The sequence below is a fragment of the Carettochelys insculpta genome, chromosome 11 (genome assembly GCF_033958435.1).
Source record: "Carettochelys insculpta isolate YL-2023 chromosome 11, ASM3395843v1, whole genome shotgun sequence".
In the NCBI taxonomy this organism is placed as follows: domain Eukaryota; kingdom Metazoa; phylum Chordata; order Testudines; family Carettochelyidae; genus Carettochelys; species Carettochelys insculpta.
In genome coordinates, this window is record NC_134147.1 from 23,074,876 (window position 1) to 23,093,200 (window position 18,325).

Here is an 18,325-nt window from a genome sequence, read left to right on the forward strand (position 1 = left end):
CCAGGGACTTTAAGCACCTCCAGGGTCAGGCAGCAGCTTAGTGGAAGATTTCAGCATCTCATTGTCACCTACAGTTTGGACTTGGGTATCCAAAGGAGGAGTTGTCACTAAGTCCTTCTTTTGGATCTGGACCTAAGTGCAAAAATGTTGTAGCAATATGTTAGTGCTCTTTATATCACTGCATATAAGAGAGATAAAAATTCAGCTGTAGTAACTTGAGAATTAGCATGAGACAGAAGTTGATGTTTTAGGGCTTAGATTTCATAAAGTAAAGCCACACAGCATTATCTAGTGAAAGTAAATTTTCTGCTATCTAGGCACATATTTCTATTCTAATCCTATGTAATAACCACAGTGACCAAAAACCCCCTTAGGGTTTAACTTTGACGCATACTTGTATTCACTTAGAGTTCAATTTTGTTCCCTCTTAAATTCATAGCAAAACTCCTATTGACTTCAGTAGCAGCAGAAAAATGCCCTTAATTTTTATCTATTCCAATATGTATCATATTATAGCAAATCACATTGCCAGTATAACTTTGTTATGCTCTGTCTACCATCTAAAATTAATACCCCAATCCTTTTAATTGAGCCAATAATATTTAATAATGAGGAACAAATAAGCTGTGCTCCCAAGTCTGAAATAAGTGTGGAGGTGAGTGGAGTGTTGATCTGGGAAAAAAGGAGGGCTGCTCCTCGGTGATGACCCACACCACTGAGATTGATTCTGCTATTACGAAACTGGTGTAGTTTATAGCTGTGGCTTACATCACACTACTAGCAGGAGGAATAGGATTACACCCAAAAGAAAGAGAAGCACCCCCTGGGGTTTTTCTAACTCCCAGTAGTTATCTAAAACAGCCTATGGGTTGGTGGGATTCATTGGCTGTTATCTATCCAAATTTCTAAGAGCTGTTATCTATCCCCAAGAAGTGTGAGTTTCGAGTTTCAGGGGATGGGACTACTTAAGGGTTAATAGGAGGGTATGGCATACAGACACAAATGACACTCTGTCCTGTAGAGCATGGAGGCTCAGCGGATCATGCTTCCCAGCTGAGGCCACTTGCTTTCAGAACTTCCCCGTCATTGGATCAAAGCCCTTTTGGGGGTTCTGGGGCATCTTTGCCTCAGCCTTACACGTGACCCTTACAGGCTCATGAAACTAAAATATAAACACATCACCATATAGACAGACTTGCCACAGGACAGGATACAAACAGACAGCATACAAAAAGAGTTAATGAGAGCATTTACTGAGAGCATATACTTACATAGTTAAGCAGATACAGGAAGAAGATGCACCATTGCATCGTGTTACTTCAGCTAGCTATACTACTAATATAGATTTTCGTGGTACTGTTAGGTATTCACACCCTACTCTATCTAACTTGTGAGCAGGTGGGAGGAGCGGCGAAGGGTGATCAGGCCTTGTTGCAGACAGCACCCGGTCTCTCCAGGATTCGGGAATTCCTCCTCCTCCTTACGTTGTAGCCCCCCTCTATAATCCTGCCATTTGCTGGCTCCACCCGAGGCCTGACACATCACAGCCTGGTTGCTTCTGCTTCTCTTTGCTTGCAGCCTCCCTCAGCCCCTTTCCCCATTTTACACAACTATATATCTCATACTTATTTTGTCCTTGTTAAAGTACGCAGCTGACTCCTCTGGGCTGATGGGTCAGAGGCCATGGTCTTTCCTGTTTTTCAATTTAGGCTGAGAGGAGGTGGATGCTGCTGAAGTTACATACTGCTGTTAATGCAGGCTGTATGCAATCCAGTAAATCCCGGTGCTAACTGACTTAGACTTGCCCAATTTACTCGGTTCCTCGGTTCTTGTCCTGGGGTTAATGTTTTAGCCATTTTGTGCTGAGGCATACTTCTTTATAGTATTTTAAAAGGGTCTCTGTACCCTGCCTCCATCCCACGTACCTCACCGCGTTGTTCAAGTGCCCATGCAGTTCACCCTAACATGCCCAAGTGTGGCCAGTCACTTAGGGGTCACCAGGTTATTTTGCACAAATAAAAGCTGACAGATCGAAGGGGGTGAGAGGTGGTGGTGGGGATGTTAATTGTCCTGTCTGAGATAATTACTAGCATCAAAGGAAGGGAAGCAGTCCTTGTAATGCATGATGTAATTGATGTCTCTGTTCATACCACATGTTAATGTGTTGAATTTGAGTATGTACTCTAGCTCACAAATCACTTGCTCTAATCTGTTCTTAAATTATTTGTGTTCTAGGACACAAATTCTTGGGTCTTCAGCAGAGTGGCCCACTCTATTGAGGTGTTCACTGACTGGCTTATGTGTGTTGAGTTTCTTGATGTCTGCTCTGTATCCATTTATTCTTTGGCAAATGTTTTGCCCGGTTTGTCCAATGTACATAGTGTCAGGACATTGTTGGCACATAATAGCATATATAATGTTGCTGGAAGTGCACGAGAATGTGCCTTTGATCTTGTAACTAACATGGTTAGGTCCAGTGATGGTATGTCCAAAATAAATATGTGGACAAGGCTGGCAGTGTGGTTTGCTGCAAGGAAAAGTTCCAAAATTAGTATTACGGTGCTGTAGCCTGCGATTGCTGGTGAGAATCTTTCTCAGGTTAGGAGGTTGTCTATAGGAAAGGACAGGCCTGTCACCTAGAGCCTTCTGGAGGTGGCTCCAGAATAGGTTGTACATTTTTAAAGATGCATTGCATGGGTTTGAGTTGGGAGCTATAGGTGATGACGTGGTGTTCTGTTGTTGATCTTCTTGGGCCTATTTTGAAGTAGCTGGTTTCTGGGTATTTGTCTGACCCTGTCAGTTTTTTTTTTTTTTTAACTTCTCCTGGTGGGTAATTCAGTTTTATAAATGCTTAGTAGAGGGCTTGTAGTTTTCGGGGTCTGTCAGTAGGGTCAGAGTAGATGCGATTGTATCTAAGGGCTTGACTGTAAATGTTGGATTGTATGGTGTGAGTGGATGGAACCTGGAGTCATGTAAGTAAGTGTAGCAGTCAGTGTGGCTCTAATAGAGGGTGGTGTCAATGTAGCTATCAGTGATTTGTACTGTGGTATCCAGGAAATGTATTTCTCATGTGGAATAGTCAAGTCTGAGGTTGATGGTAGGATGCTGATTGTTAAAATCTCTGTGAAATTCTTCCAGAGTCTTTACTGTGCGTCCAAATGATAAAGATGTCATCACTGTAGCATAAATAAAGGAGGGGTAATGGGATGAGAGCTAAGGAATCATTGTTCTAAGTCAGCCGTAAAAATGTTAGCGTACCGTGGGGCCATGCGGGTGCCCACAGCAGTGCCACTAATCTGGAGGTATATGTTGTCACCAAATTGGAAATAATTGTGGGTGAGAACAAAGTTACATAGGTCAGCCATCAGTTAGCTGTAGTAGCCATTAAACAGCAAAGGCAAAGTTGGAAATGCATGAAAAAGCTGACTCGTTATTCTGCGAAAAGCTTTTAAAAAAGAAGGCAATCATTTTGATCTCCCTAATATACCTTTGCCTATCTTTTAAGGACCCATTTCTAAGGAATTGCTGTATGCAAGTGCAAATATGTGTGGAATATACTGATTTCAGTACCATAAAATGTTAACAGGAATTTTTGGAAGTATGTGTTTCTTAAAATGAGTCCTCTAAAACAAAATTCCTCTTGTGAGCGTAACTTATTACAAGAGGCTCTATGTGATGCAAATGCCAGATATGCACTCATGTGCTTTGTGCATGGTAGCCACTTCTTATATTTACCATAACTAAGGATTTTCTGCATGGTATTAGCCTGAATACACAGCATTGTTGTTGAGAGGGAGATGTGTTAGCTGGAATCGGTGGCTTTGCAACTTGTGCTGCGCTTGTCCTCATCCAACAGACTGAAAGTAAGGAGCATGGAGAAGACTGTTGCATTTTTTCCCCTCATATGACTGCTCTCTTCCACCTCGGGAAACTTTCCCTGATATCCGTTTTAGGGAAGAATATATCCAACTTCATTTTTCACTCCTTACTATATTTTTCTCAGGAAGGAAAGGTATTAATCATGTTGGCCAAGTCAAGACTTGAAAGGTGATTGCTTAAAACAATTGTTCTCACTTACTGCAACACTTCCACCACCACACACAGTTGTTTAAAAAGTAAAACATGATTTCAGCAAGTTGCTAGAAAGAAAAAGGCATCTTTTAAAATTGCTACAATAGTACAATTTGCTACAGTGCTACTTCTTTGGCTGAGTTCTTTACCCCTTTGCTCACTCTTTTCAATTTGTACATAGCATGGTTATGACCCAAGTTATTGTGTGAGAAGATACTACAAGTATATCAAGAATTATTCAGTGATACAGTTAATTATTTTACTGCAAAAATGACAAAAAAGAGCCCAAAAGAGAAGTCCATTTTCCTTCCCAAAGACTAAGACACTGTTTTGTTTTGGCTTTCAAGCTTGACATGTTTTTGTGATATACGAGAAGCAGCAAATATTGTCCTCTTTCTTCTGTTTCAAGAGACTTCCTGACAGCTGAAGACAAAGAGAATAATTTTAATGCTGATCATTTTCCACTCTGGTACAGAAGAGCCGCCGAGCAGATACCTGGCAGCTTTGTTTACTCAATCCCATTTAGTACAGGTCTGTAACTATGTCATATCTTCAATAAGCATAAAACTGGATATGATGTTGTATTCAGGCAAGGTATTTGAACTGAATTTTCTGAAATCTGCTCTAAAGTATTCAGCAAGCTCACCAACCCTGTAATTAGGTATTGTGGGAAATTTTGATGTTGTGCTACCTGTGCTGTACCTCTTTTGTGCATAAATACAGGCTGTAATTGAATGTCAAATCAGCACTTTTTGGATCATTAAATTCATATAAATGTTTGATAATTTTTTCAAACTAAAAATCTACAACCAAACTTGCTTGTGCTGCGATATGTTCTGATTTGAATGACTTTTTTACACTTTGCAGAAACAGCAAACAAAAGTAATGTGGTAACAGCTAGTACTGCCATTCAACTTTTAGATGACAGAAAATCTCCAGTGGTTGCAGGTAAAATTCTTTGTTTATTCCTATATGAAAGCAGTATGTGAATTCCTTACTTGCTCAGACTGTTGTGACTTAATGAAAATTTCATGCAGGAAAAAAAATCAGTAGAAAATATTCCTTAAGCTCAATTGAATGTCTTGAAGTCTAGGTCTTTGCAGGCCTCCTCTCCTTAAGAGTTTGAGTCTGTATTCATTGGGTGCCCAATTCCCTTTGTAAACTGCTAGGTTGACCTGGAACTAATAACATCAGAGCAATCAGTAAAGATTTTTCAGTACTCATAAGAGCAAATCTTCTTAGTTCTAAACCAGAATGACTTATCTTAAGTAAATATATAGTTATATAGTAAGATTCAACACATTCTTCTAAATTTGGAAAACACACCAGCAGTAAGAGACTCTGGGAATGCAATCTGTTCAACTGATCAAAGAAAAGGCTAAAGAGTGACTTGGTGACTGTCTAAAAGCACCTATATGGGAAACAGAAATTTGGTGTTAGAGAGCTCTTCAGTCTACCAACAAGATTGAATCTCTGAAAAGTTGAAGTCAAACAAATTCAGACTAGCAATTTTTAACAATGAGGTTAAGTAACTATTGGAAAGATATACCAGTGGTTATGATAGATTCTCTATTAGTTGAAATATTAAAATCAAATTGGTCTTTTTTTTTCTTTGAAGATAAGCTTTAGTTCAGCCACAGATAAAGATCCTACAGCTGATTTTATGATGAAGGGCAAAATAGGTGGTCATCATAATGGTTCCTTTGGTCATTAATATCTGTGAATTAGGTGATGAACTCTGCCTCCCCACAGTCATTTTCCCTTTCTCCCGATCCTCACCTGTGCATTTGTAAAAAGAGAAAAGAAAGGAACTCAAAGTTAACTTGTTTTTCTGACCTATGAAGTTATTGGTGGCCCTCTGTACTGTCAGACTTGCCTCGCAGTCAACAGAATTTTAGGGTTCACAAAGAAAACAGAATTATACTAAAAGGTTGGAGAGTATCCAAACACATTGGTGATGGGTGCATTAGTACAACAGTGGTGCTTCTGTATAGGGTTAGTTTTTTTCGTTTAATGTGAAGATTAAAAATCTTAGTTTTGTCTGAAGAATAAAAATGAACCTTCACCCAATTTAAAAAGCATAATCTCTGGGTTAAAAATTGGAATTTCTAGGTATTTTCAGTTGTACTTATTTGGCATAAGTTCAAATTCATTTAAAAATTGGTTCTTTTATAGAAATTTTTCTCTGGTACCTGAAATTTTTCAGAATTCCTTTACTTACAACTATCTGGTGTGTTATCACCCACACATTCAATAAATATAAACTTCATTCCCAGCTTCCTTCATATCCACAATTTAGAAAATTAGGTTGTAAGTGAAGCAAAGTTATCAACAATTGTTTGTTTCCTATCTTTACCATTCTAGTCACAATTTTCCTGTATCTTAAATAGCCAATATTTCCCATCATTTACAACAGATCCGATGGAGTAATGAATAGTGTTGAAAATCTAAGTAAAGGTGACCACTACTATACTATTGAAGGAGGTGTTCCTTGTAAAGATAGGTACCATTTCTGGCAGCTGAAAGCACAGGCTTCTTCCTAGAATCTGGCACCCATTTTGCTAGGTCATTTCTGCTGCTTTGTTTCACAACCTTCAAGTCTGCCAGTGTGGGACAGGAAAGTATGTGGAAAATAGATGAAAACTGGAACATCGTGTACTTTGTTGCATGTTGCACCATTATTACCAGCTTAAATGGTTTTCCGCTATAAATCCTGTTTCAACAATATTTTCATACTATCAATTAATATGCCAGTTTCTTTTAACAAGAGAAAAGAATAAACCGAGAAAATTACATGATTCATTAGCAGCATTTCAATCCAGCTTCTTTATATCCTAAGCCCAAACCTCTTCCACTAAAGCATCAGAAATAACCTCTTTTCTGTGGAGCAGCCTCTAAAGGGGAAAGAAATACTCACTTTGCAAGTGAGTAACACAGCACTAGAGTGATTTATGGGTCAGACTACACAATTTTATTCCCATCTTTGGAATAAGAGTATAATCGAGTGGTTACAACCAGTGTACCCAAGGACACAGATTTGCCAGGTTCTTTCTGAGAGGCATTGTCACTTATTTGAAAGGTTGGGGTTGCCATATTAAAGACCTATGCTCTGTTCCCAGCTCTGCTGGTAGTGACTTATGAATACTTTAAACTACCTCTTTTGTAAAGGGGGTGATTGGTTTTTCACTGCCTTTTAAGCAAGGGGTATAAGGTATTAAGGACTATGAAGTGCATTCAGATATAAGCAATAGTGTTCTGAAGAGCTGAGAGTTCCGCCTTCTTTCTCTCCCCATAATCTGGATGCCCGAGTCAACTGATGTGCAGTCTATTTGAGAACTATACTTGTTTTTCAATGTGAGGTTGCCTCTAGGCCTCTTGGTTCTTGCTTCTAGCAGAATTAAAGTAATGCAGTGCTCTTGGAGAGAGGGCTTCTCTCTGTGCAGTAAACCTACCCTCAGTCAAAGACCAGCATCTGGGATTCCCAGGTGAGATTACTTTTGTGTGTTAGTGTGATTTCTGGATTCTACTATACACGCTGTAGCTTTGATGGAGGCTCCTCCACTCTGAGGAGCTGTGGTTGGCCTAGAGAAACAAATGTGGCCATACGCAAATTGAACTCACCACGAGAATGCAAAAGTCACTGAACTGGTATTGGAGAGGATAGAAATTAAAACCAGTTTCCCTCCCACTCCACCCCCCACACCCTCCACATAAACACAGTTCGGCCACCCTGCCCATATCTGTCCCTTTGGCTCTCTATCCCTGTCCCACTTGATGGAAAGTTAGGAGAACATCCTTACCTACTCCAAACCACCATATATTTATCATATTAGGAAATTACACAAAAAATAGTTTAAATGGGATTCAAATGGGTTAAGTGAAGCTTATCCCCAGCACACAATCCCTGAAAAGTAAGAGTATGCCATCTTAAATAATGGAATATCTCTGAGCCACTTCCTGAAACTCAGCCTATCCCCTCTCATCAAATAGATTCTACAGTGTCACAGAAAAAGTGCCCTTCTTCCCCAAGTTGATGAGAATACACACAACTTGTTGTCTTCCCTCACAACGTAATAGAAAATCTTGATTATAATCTCATCAATCTCTTTCAAAAACATCTGAAAACTATTAACTTAGGCAAAAATGTCAAACTGGATAATGCTGCAGATGTAATTAACTTTTTTATCATACTTATGAACGATAGTGAAGCGTTGTGTATAACTGGTTTCTTCATTAGTTGGAAACAGAATGAATATTATCAATTCCATTTTTCCCAGGGAATAAGTTACAATACAAGTACCCTGTATCCAATATAGTTATTGGTTCTTCTGGTTATTGTAAAAATAAACAAACAGATGGGAAGTGGAGAAGTGGCGGGAGCTGGAAGTTGCGGTTTCACTGAACAGCTTACTTAGTCAGAGATCTACAAAAGATTCTGAGTAATGTGTTCAAAAGCACTTCTGAGACTTAAACTCTCCAAGTGCCTAAGGTCCAGATTTGTCAAGGTATTTAGGCAGTGTTACAAGAGTGTTGTAACACTCATCTGTTTCTGTTTCATTTCATTTTCAAAAGAGACTTAATTTCCTCAGTCCCATTGAATTTCAGTGAGACTTTGACTCCCAAATCAGTTTGGTATCATTGCAAAGAGTGGAGCAATACCTGGATACTTTTAAAAATTTGGTCCTAAATCAGGTTCTAAATCACTTAAAAATGGAACTTGGGGTTCTAATCATTTTCAAAATTACTTATTTCTAAATTTGCAATTCTGCCAAAACCCCACTTCCGACTACATGAAATATATATTCCTGATTCTCATTGTCAATGGCTACGTCTACACTAGCCCCAAACTTTGAAATGGCCATGCAAATGGCCATTTCGAAGTTTACTAATGAAGCGCTGAAATGCATATTCAGCGCTTCATTAGCATGCGGGCGGCCACGGCACTTCGAAATTGGTGCGGCTCGTCCCAGCAGGGCTCCTTTTCGAAAGGACCCCGCCTACTTTGAAGTCCCCTTATTCCCATCAGCTGATGGGAATGAGGGGACTTCGAAGTAGGCAGGGTCCTTTCGAAAAGTAGCCCCGTCGAGACGAGCCGTGCGACGGCGAGGTGCGTCAATTTCGAAGTGCTGTGGCCGCCCGCATGCTAATGAAGGGCTGAATATGCATTCAGCGCTTCATTAGTAAACTTCGAAATGGCCATTTGCGTGGTCATTTCGAAGTCTGGGGCTAGTGTAGACACGGCCAATGAGTTACAGCACATTGGTGACTAAAATACCCCTTTGGTGTAAAATCCTGTGTTCACCACAGAGGTATTAGCTGAATATAAAGCAGCACCTGAACATTTTCCTTTGTGGAATATCCTAAAATAGAAGACTTCTTTTTATAAACAAAATATATTTGTATATGCATAGTAAACAAGAACCTCTTTTAAATCTGATCACAAGGGAGAAATAAAATTCCTGCTACCATCTATGCAATCTCCTCTTCGGTTTATATTTTCCTCTTTTTGTTTTTGTTGTTTGTAGCAGAGCATCCCTGCTCCATGCTAACTTCTCTGGGTCTGTGCTAACAGAAATGCTTATTCCAAATGGAGGATGCATAATCCAATAATGATGACTGGAGATCTTCAATCAATGTGTTTATAGAGATACAATGGTTGGCAATGTTGTAGAATGTGTGTATTGCTGCTGCTTTACCATCTGTATACCCTCTGTCAGATACCAGTGGAATACATTTACTTGACTGGAGTAAACCATGAGCTGCTTTTAAATTCTCCCCTCTCCAAGTGACATACAATTACGTTAGCAACTCACATGAATTCAAATTAGAATTGGGGCATGAGTGCAGGCATTTATAAACATGCAGGTGTATTTGTTTTGTTTCGGTACACTCTGAAAGCTTAATATATTTGCAGCAGATTTATGAATAATAAACCTGAAAAATGTGTATATGGGGTATAGTTACAATGCAGTTATGTTCAGAAGAGCTATGTCTTAGTGTTCTACATTATGTTCCCTCTGTGATTTCTATATTGCATTTAGATTTTAAAAGCTGGTTTTTAAATTACCAGTGTAGAAAGGCCAACAGGGGCAGCGGGGAGGTGGTGTGTGTGTGGGGGGGAGGAGTTGTTGTTTTTATTTTAGCAAGAGCAGGGAAAAGTGGATGTTAATTATGGTTTTTGTTGACAATGGAGCTGTTGCACTATTGATGCAGCAAGTTATGACTCGGCTTCTGTAAGGATGACACAATCTGCCCTAAATCTTTAGAAGCTGCAATTATTTTCCTCCTATAAATAGGCAAAGTTAAAAAGAGAAGGACAGATGCTTTTAAACTGATGTTACTCTGATTAATTTTGTTACATAGTACATTAGCTTTCTATGGGTATTTGGTATATAAAGTTTCAAGGAATCTGTCATTCACAGATCACATAATAACAAGCCACATTTAGCAGGTGCATTTAACTCCATAATAGTTGGTGTCAGAGCACAAGGACACAGTGAGTGTTGGGTTGCTCAGCATTCCTTGTCACATGAATAAAAATAGGCTAAAGTTTTGAGAAATGAGAAACGTTATTCTTTAGTTTCAGTGCTGCACAAGGAAAAATCATATTGCCTGATATTTGTTTTTATAAATGCTTATTATTATTGTCCACTGCTATATAGTGGTGGTGACAGAAATAAATTCTCAGGTGAAAGATTTCATGGCAGATTTCATGTACGTGTTTTAATAGAATTAAGGAAATCAATTATTGCTATGTGTTTAAAAATAAGGTTTTAAAGTATTTTCTGGACTATTTGCTAGTAATTCTGGTCATGTGTATTCAGACTCCTACGTTCAGGTCTTCATGCCTAAATTGGCACATGAAGACTTATGCATTGAAATCAAACTCTGTAAACATGTGAACTGCCCAAGATACTCTAAGATTCTTGATTGACCAAGTTTCAGCTAGGTGAGGTTTGACTGTGTTGTCATATGGGAATATTCCAGATTACCTTTTAGTATTTACCTAGCCATTATTATTAGCGTTGTGAAAAATCCTGTTCTTCAGTCAGTTATCTCAGGATTTGTAGTTGTTTAAGAATTAGTACTGTAGACTTAGTCAATGACATTCTAAAGCTTTAGATTCAGTTTTTGTAAAAGTTTGTGCAGAGAGTGAAATGTGCATGTGCCTGTAACCATATGCTTTGGGAGTTTTGCAAATGAAACCTAAGCATGAACTTTTACAAATGTGAATCTTGAAAATCAAGCCATTACCTTCAAAGAGTTAACATGGTGTAAATACCAATTACCTTTAAGAAATAAGTGTACTGTAAATGCCTCCCTGATAATCAAATGTTTCCTTTACTACATTGCAGTATATATTAAGTTAAAATATTATTCTGAGTTATTTCTAAACTATTGCGTACCATTAAGGTTACCCAGTGTTTTACCTGCTGCTACTTTGAATGTGACTACATCAAAGCAGAGCACTTAAAAAGAATAGCTCCATCTGTCACACTCCCATCTTTATGAAAATTGGCTTATGAATATGAATAGTCATAACTCAAATATGCTTTAACAAAATGCCACATGTAACTATCAATTTTAATCTTACAGTATGCAGAATATGTGTTTGTTGTTTTTGTGCAGGTATCATTCTTGTATGTGAAGTTATAAATATGAAGTGTGGATCTCTTTATATTCCTAAATGTGCTAATGAGGGACATTACTGATGCTTGGAAACTTAATGATTCAGTACTCAAATCAATGACATGTGAAGGGTCGTGTTTGTCCTATAAGCTCGAACTGTGATTGGTCCTAGTCAGACATGTGACAATGCTACCTGCTACTGGAATCAATCTTAGACCTGGTATTTTTCAATGGAGGAAAGTCTGTCTAAGCAATGGGAATCCATCAGACCTTTGTCTGTAGCTGGCCTTTGTATCCTCTTTGGATGGACCAGTGAGTTTCAAAGAATATTGAAGAAGCTGTAGACCCAGGCCAGAGTAGAGATCAACTCTGACTTGAAGCTTTTTACCGAAGATAAGATAAGTTGGTTAGGGTAAGAATTTACATGTAACAAGTTTCTTAGTGGATTAAAAGTAGTAAGTGTTTTTTGTTCATTTTAATTTATAACTTATTTTGATCTGATTATTTTCACTTGCAACCATTTAAATCCTACTTTTTATTCTTAATATACTCACTTTTATTTATTAACAAGCCTAGTGTAAATAATTGTTATCTGGGACAGGAGCAGCCACTGTGCATATCTCTCATTGATAAATTGGGCAGTCAAAATGAACTTTCTCTGTGTAATAACTTTACACAAAGTGAGATGGATTTGTGTGGGATTTTGATCTCATTAGGGGTTTGGTTTCCTGATTGCAGAGCCCTCCCAGATCTGAGCTGGTTCAGTGTCTATGTTGCTATGCAGTGTGATAGTAACCCCAACACTGTGCCTTGTCTTGGGTAGACAAGAAGATCTGTCCCAGCAGGACAGGGTGGTGAGGAGCCCCAATGAACAAGGAGATGGGTGTCAGTGGCATCATGATCAGGACACCAGAGGACAATCCCAAGGGGACTTCTATGATTCAACCTGTTACACTGTCTATCAAAAGTACTCTCAATGGCTACATCTACACTAGAAATATCTGTCGGCAGCCTTAATAATAGGGTACATTGACACATCATTCCCCTTTCAGAAGAGGAATGCAAATGAGGGAGATCAAAAATGCAAATGAAGGACTGATTTACAAATCTTGCACTTCATTTGCATAATCTCATATTATTGCATTTCTAGAAGTGACTTTTCTGAAAGCAAAAAGAGTTGTATAGATGGGGTTCCTTCAGGAAAATAAAAGTGCTTTGAAAGAACCCTTATTCCTGAAATGAGTGAGGAATAAGGGTTGTTTCAAAAACAATTTTGGGGTTTTTTCCCCCCAAAGGAACCCTATCTACATGACTGGTTTTGCTTTTGGAAAAGTCTCTTCCAGAAACATGATTGCCTGAGATTGTGCAAATGAAATGCAAGATTTGTAAATCAGTGTTTCATTTGTGTTTTTGATCTCGTTCATTTGTATTCCACCTCCAAAAGGAGAATGCTGTGTTGATGCAGCTTTAGTGTTTAGTGGGAAACGGTCATTCCATTACGCTGAACCATCCAGAGATTCTTGGTTTTCTAAGATGTATGCTTTCCTTATCAGTCAGGGCAATGATTTTTACTTCAGTTGTAAACTACTGAATAGTCTAATCAGCAATAATGCTTAGGAAGTCCCTTGCATTGTCCCTGCATGTTTTAGTGGAAAACACAGTTAGTTTTATGTTTTTCCATTGGGTCTAATATATTTTGCATATTCTCTTCTAATTTATAAATACAATATTGAGATGTACAGTAATGGCTTCAGTAGAAAGCAGAATGTGCATTCTGTGTTCGGGGCATTCACATGTGCACATTCCCAGTTCATTTACAAATGGTACTTTTACATGATACCACGGTTCTTGGGGAGGATATTCCTCTGTTAATGTAATCGTAATTTGTGAGCAGAAGTGCCACATCTTACTAATCCTTTGTTTCATTCTATGGTATGCATCTTCTGAATGTGTGTGCTGCACAGGTACGGTAGATCTGTATGCTGATATCTATAGTAGACTTCAAAGAGGATTCTGCTAATTGTAGCTAAATGGGAAAGGTTAGCAGATATGTGGGTCTACCAGTGCACTCTACTAGCAGATTCTGGGGGTGTTTTGCCAAAAGACATTGCTGCCAACCAAATAATTCCTCAATTGTATTACATGGCACAAAATCTGGACTGGTTTTCTGAAACGGAGACAATGCTACGTTTGTTTGAATTTTTAAGTAATTTGTTATTTGTTTCTCTATCATTATATGGATTACAAATAAATCCATTTTCAATTAAAAATGTAGATTAGCTACATAAAAATATCAATCCTGTAGCACCTTAAAGACTAACACGTATTCAAATTCAACACATTAACACATGGTTTGAACTGAGATTGGAATTTTCTGAGTCACTATAGGGGCTCGTTTGCATACTTGGCTTAATCTAATTCTTGACTCCCCCCACCCCCAACTTCTGCCTCTCTACTCTCTGATTTGCTCACCGTGATATTTTTTTTTTCTGATTTGTCCACCTTGATTTCTGTTTTTGGTTCTCTGGGCCTTAAATTTTTAGTCTGTTCTGGTATGGCTATGGTCTGAAGAAGTGGGTCTGTCCCACGAAAGCTCATCTAATAAATTATTTTGTTAGTCTTTAAAGTGCTACTTGACTGCTTTTTTGTTTTTATTTACTTATTAGGTGATGAGCTTTCTTCGGTACAACCTGCTTCTTCAGATTGGATTAGCTAGTTTTAGCCATTTTCAAGGAACATCATTTATTTCCAAAATTTCAGAGGATTTGCAAATTTTTCTTCCTTCCCTGAAGCAGGAGTGGAAGTCCTGTGGAAGAAATTCAGTTTGCAGTATCCACAAAGGCAGGAAACCTATGGAAACTATGGCACCAAATCTGTGGATCCCCTTCTAATCATACAGGCTATGGCTACACTACAGAGATCCTTCGGAAGATGTTCTTCCAAAAGAGAGATTCCAAAAAAAAACTTCTTTTGAAAGACTGCATTCACACACAAAAAAGCAGAGAAATCAATCTACTTTTTCGATAAAGAGAGTCCACACAACCCCTGCTCTTTCAAAAGAATAGGCCAGGGATCGAAAAGTCCAGCACCATGAGGACTGTTCTTTCAAAAGAAGGGTCCACAGAGCAGAGACACATGTTTTTTTCCAAAAGAATCCTTTGGAAAAAGGGACTCTTCCTCATCTGGGAGAGGAAGAGGGCCGCCAGAAAAAGTGCTGCATTCTTCCAATTTCAGGTTGAAAGAGCACATTTTGTGTGTAGACACTTCATACGTTCTTTCGGAAAAGGCACTTTTTTTTCTTGCTAGTGAAGATGCAGCCATAGAGTTGACCTCTATTGCCAGCATACTCTTGTCGTGTACTCTGCTGTCAGCAAACTTATCTGTCCCTTCCATGATTATCATGAGGTCGATCCATAAGATCCATCCTACGTCCAGGTGATTAATGTTGATGGCTGCCTTACCAGGGGAGCATGCTGTCATATTTCAGGTAACAGAAAACCAGAGTACCAAGGTTCTTTTGTGAATGACCTTTCAAGCCCTGTTTTGCATACCAAAAAGGTTCAAATCAGCATACTTTTTTAATGCTGATCTAAACTGAACTTTTGTCACCTGGTTCACAGCTAATAGATTATTATTAGGCAAACTTTAGTGTCTTATGTTGTTAATCATACAAATATACCCTGTGTATAATGCAATTAAGCTTCCTTTTTTGAAACCCAAGGGGCTTGTCTACACTAGCCCCCTCCTTCGAAGGTGGCATGTAAAGGAGCCAGGTCGGGGAATAGCAATGAGGTGCTGCACTTCATATGCAGCGCCTCATTAGTCTAATTCTCGCCACATGAACTTTGAAGTTGCAAACTTCAAAGCACTGCCAAGCCACGTAGCTGCGGGCACTTTAAAATGTTTGCGTACCTTCAAAGTGCCCTTACGCCCAAAACGTTGTCTCCTATTCTAAATTTGGAACAAAATCTGCAAGAAGGACCACAGTCTTCATCTTAATTTTCCATATATTGATTCTGAAAACAAAGTGACAAGCTGATCCCTGTTTGACTGATAAGAATAGTACAGTCCATTTTTTAGCTGTCTTTCTAAATGGCAGACATTGAGCAAGCTCTCCTGATGTTTTGAGGAAAAGGGGCTCTTCCAGAGTTAGGGGGTAAACCACTATGTTTGCAGAAGTGCTCTGCGTTGCATTGTTGAAACAGTTAATCACTTACCTTTATTGGCAGAATAAATCTGTGCAAATAGCTCATTGCAGCAGCAGATGTCCATAGCTTTACAAATAAAGGTATTTTGTAGGGAAACCTTGGGTTCAGCAGAACAAAATGAGCAGCTAAAAATATTCTGTAAGGCGTTTGAAAATTATTCCTTATGAACTGCAGTGGTTGTGAAAGATAATTTGTGGTTCTCACAGAATACTCAGCAAATTGTGTCTTTCATCTGAAATTTATTTTTGCAGTTAAACATTACATTTTTCTTATTGCAAAATTATAAGTTTGCATTTGTTAAGTTAAATGATTGGCTCTGTATTTTTCCTCTGAAAGTCTGCTGACATTTGAAATATTAGTAAACATTTTCATCTTAAATGGCTGTTTGTAGCAACCATGGGCTGAATTTATAAATCTATAAAATTTTATCAAAGAATAATGAGATGTTTCTGCATTTTTAACATATAGCCTTTTAAAATGTATGTGACATATTTAAGATGAATTGGCCTATTCTAGTCACACAAAGGAATGTAATAATGGAAGTAAGAATTATCTGTCTTTGTGGCAGAATTTCACACGGACTTAAGGCGTTAAGTACCCATGAAAATGCCAAAAGCAGCTTAAATACAACTTTTTTTTTTTGCTTCTTTAGGAAGAAGGTCTGACAGGTTTTGGTAGGTTGGTTTGATTTTTTTTGAGGGATGAGCATTTCAGAGGTTCTATTTCTTTTTTAACTTAGAAATACCAGGAATGTTGAGTCTCCTTTTGCAGGATAATTTCAGCATATTTGTACTTAATGCCATTGGTGAGTCTTAGGTTCTGGAATCACTGTTAGTGAATCCTAGTTTCACTGAAGTCAATTAAAGCTTCAAAATTTTTCAGCTATGCACCTGCCATCTAATTGCATGATTCCCTGGGGCCCTAAATTTTGGGTGTGTGTGTGTGTGTGTGTGTGTTCCTCAGTTCTCTTGTAATTCCCACAGGTAGAAGTCCTTTGACTTTGATTTGGCACTCAGGCTTTTTATTTAATGCACTGATAATAGAATTCCAGTCAATATCCTTGCATCACTACCCTGGCTAAGATAAAATGCCTTTTTTGTTGCAAAATGCTAATTCTGAAAATAACATCCAGGGTAGGAAATTTAGACATACATATTATAATAATCTAGAACTAGATTTAAATGATGCAGTGAACTCCCTAGTCAAATATTTTATTTGAAAAATGCTTTTTCAGTTTAAGAATATCCTTTCCCTTCTGACTTTCTGGTTTTGAGAATTTTGTGGCTGCAACTCTGCCGATAGCAAACTTACTGCTACTGGAACACTCGGCTAGACTGCACCTTCTTGGGAATCTAACCATCCATAAGAGAAAGAATAACAGTATACAAACACACAAATGTACTGATTTCAGTATCAAATCCATTATTTTATTCCTGTGACAAGTGTTGCCAAATGGAAGTTTTATGAATTAAGATAATCAGAACAGAGAGGTGGTAGTTACGTGTATTAATATTTTGATGAGGAATAAAGGGTAGCTTGCATGTCTATAGTTTGTTTTTTCTTCTATCAAGGCCGTTTCTCAAATCCTTAAATGCTATAATACAGGCATGTTAACCATTTCTCTTTCTCTTTCTCGTCCTCTTCAATCTTCCCCATGCTCTCCATTCCTGTTTACTGTTCCCCAAGTAAGAGAAAAATGTTTGCCTTTAAACATGGCCTATAACTGAATTGCTGTAGCTAATTATGGATTTTTCCATCTCATGAGATACATCGTGGATGCCACTTTAAAATGTTTTACCTAGTCAAGCAGGTTGAAAAGTGGAAAAATATGTCTGCAAATTACTTTTTTTAGAAAAGTTGTTGGGTCAGTTACTTTCAGTGAACATTTTGGCCAGTTCTACTATTATCTATTATGATGGGTACGTAAAGGTTACTGTTCTGTTTTATGTTCATTAGGTATGCATTAAGTAAGATTTATTAAGCCACTTAAAAATTGTTCTGAATTTTCCATTCCAGAAATCTCATTGGTGATAGCTAGTGACTGTCAGTTATTGCCATGTATTGTACTAATGTTATAAAAGGGACTATTTATTGTTGTGCAGAATATTTGCAAGTGGTTCTGTGAAGAACTAATTAACCTCAAACTCACGTAGGCTGCATCGACGCTTTCCCCTTTCTTCCAAGGGGGCATGGTAATCAGACTGATGGGAGATTACTAATGAAGCCTGGAGTAAAGGCACTTTGAAGTGCCCCCAGCTACACGCATGCTGGCACTTCAGAATTTGACACTTCGAAGTTTCCCTGGGGAAGAATTAGCCTAATGAAGTGCTGCATATGCATCACAGCACTTCATTAGTAATCTCCCAACAGCCTTATTACCATGCCCCCTTCGAAGAAGGGGGCAGGTAGACATAGCC

At 38.4% G+C, this 18,325-nt stretch overlaps 1 protein-coding gene across 1 annotated transcript in view; it reads left to right on the top strand.

Annotated features, from left to right (window-relative positions):
* CACNA2D3 (calcium voltage-gated channel auxiliary subunit alpha2delta 3) overlaps positions 1-18,325 on the top strand; it is a 710,484-nt gene that overhangs the window by 575,121 nt on the left and 117,038 nt on the right. The window contains exons 26-27 of the mRNA XM_075005060.1: positions 4,481-4,602; positions 4,939-5,019. Of these exons, the coding sequence (XP_074861161.1) occupies positions 4,481-4,602; positions 4,939-5,019 (203 nt within the window). The remainder of the gene's footprint in view (positions 1-4,480; positions 4,603-4,938; positions 5,020-18,325) is intronic.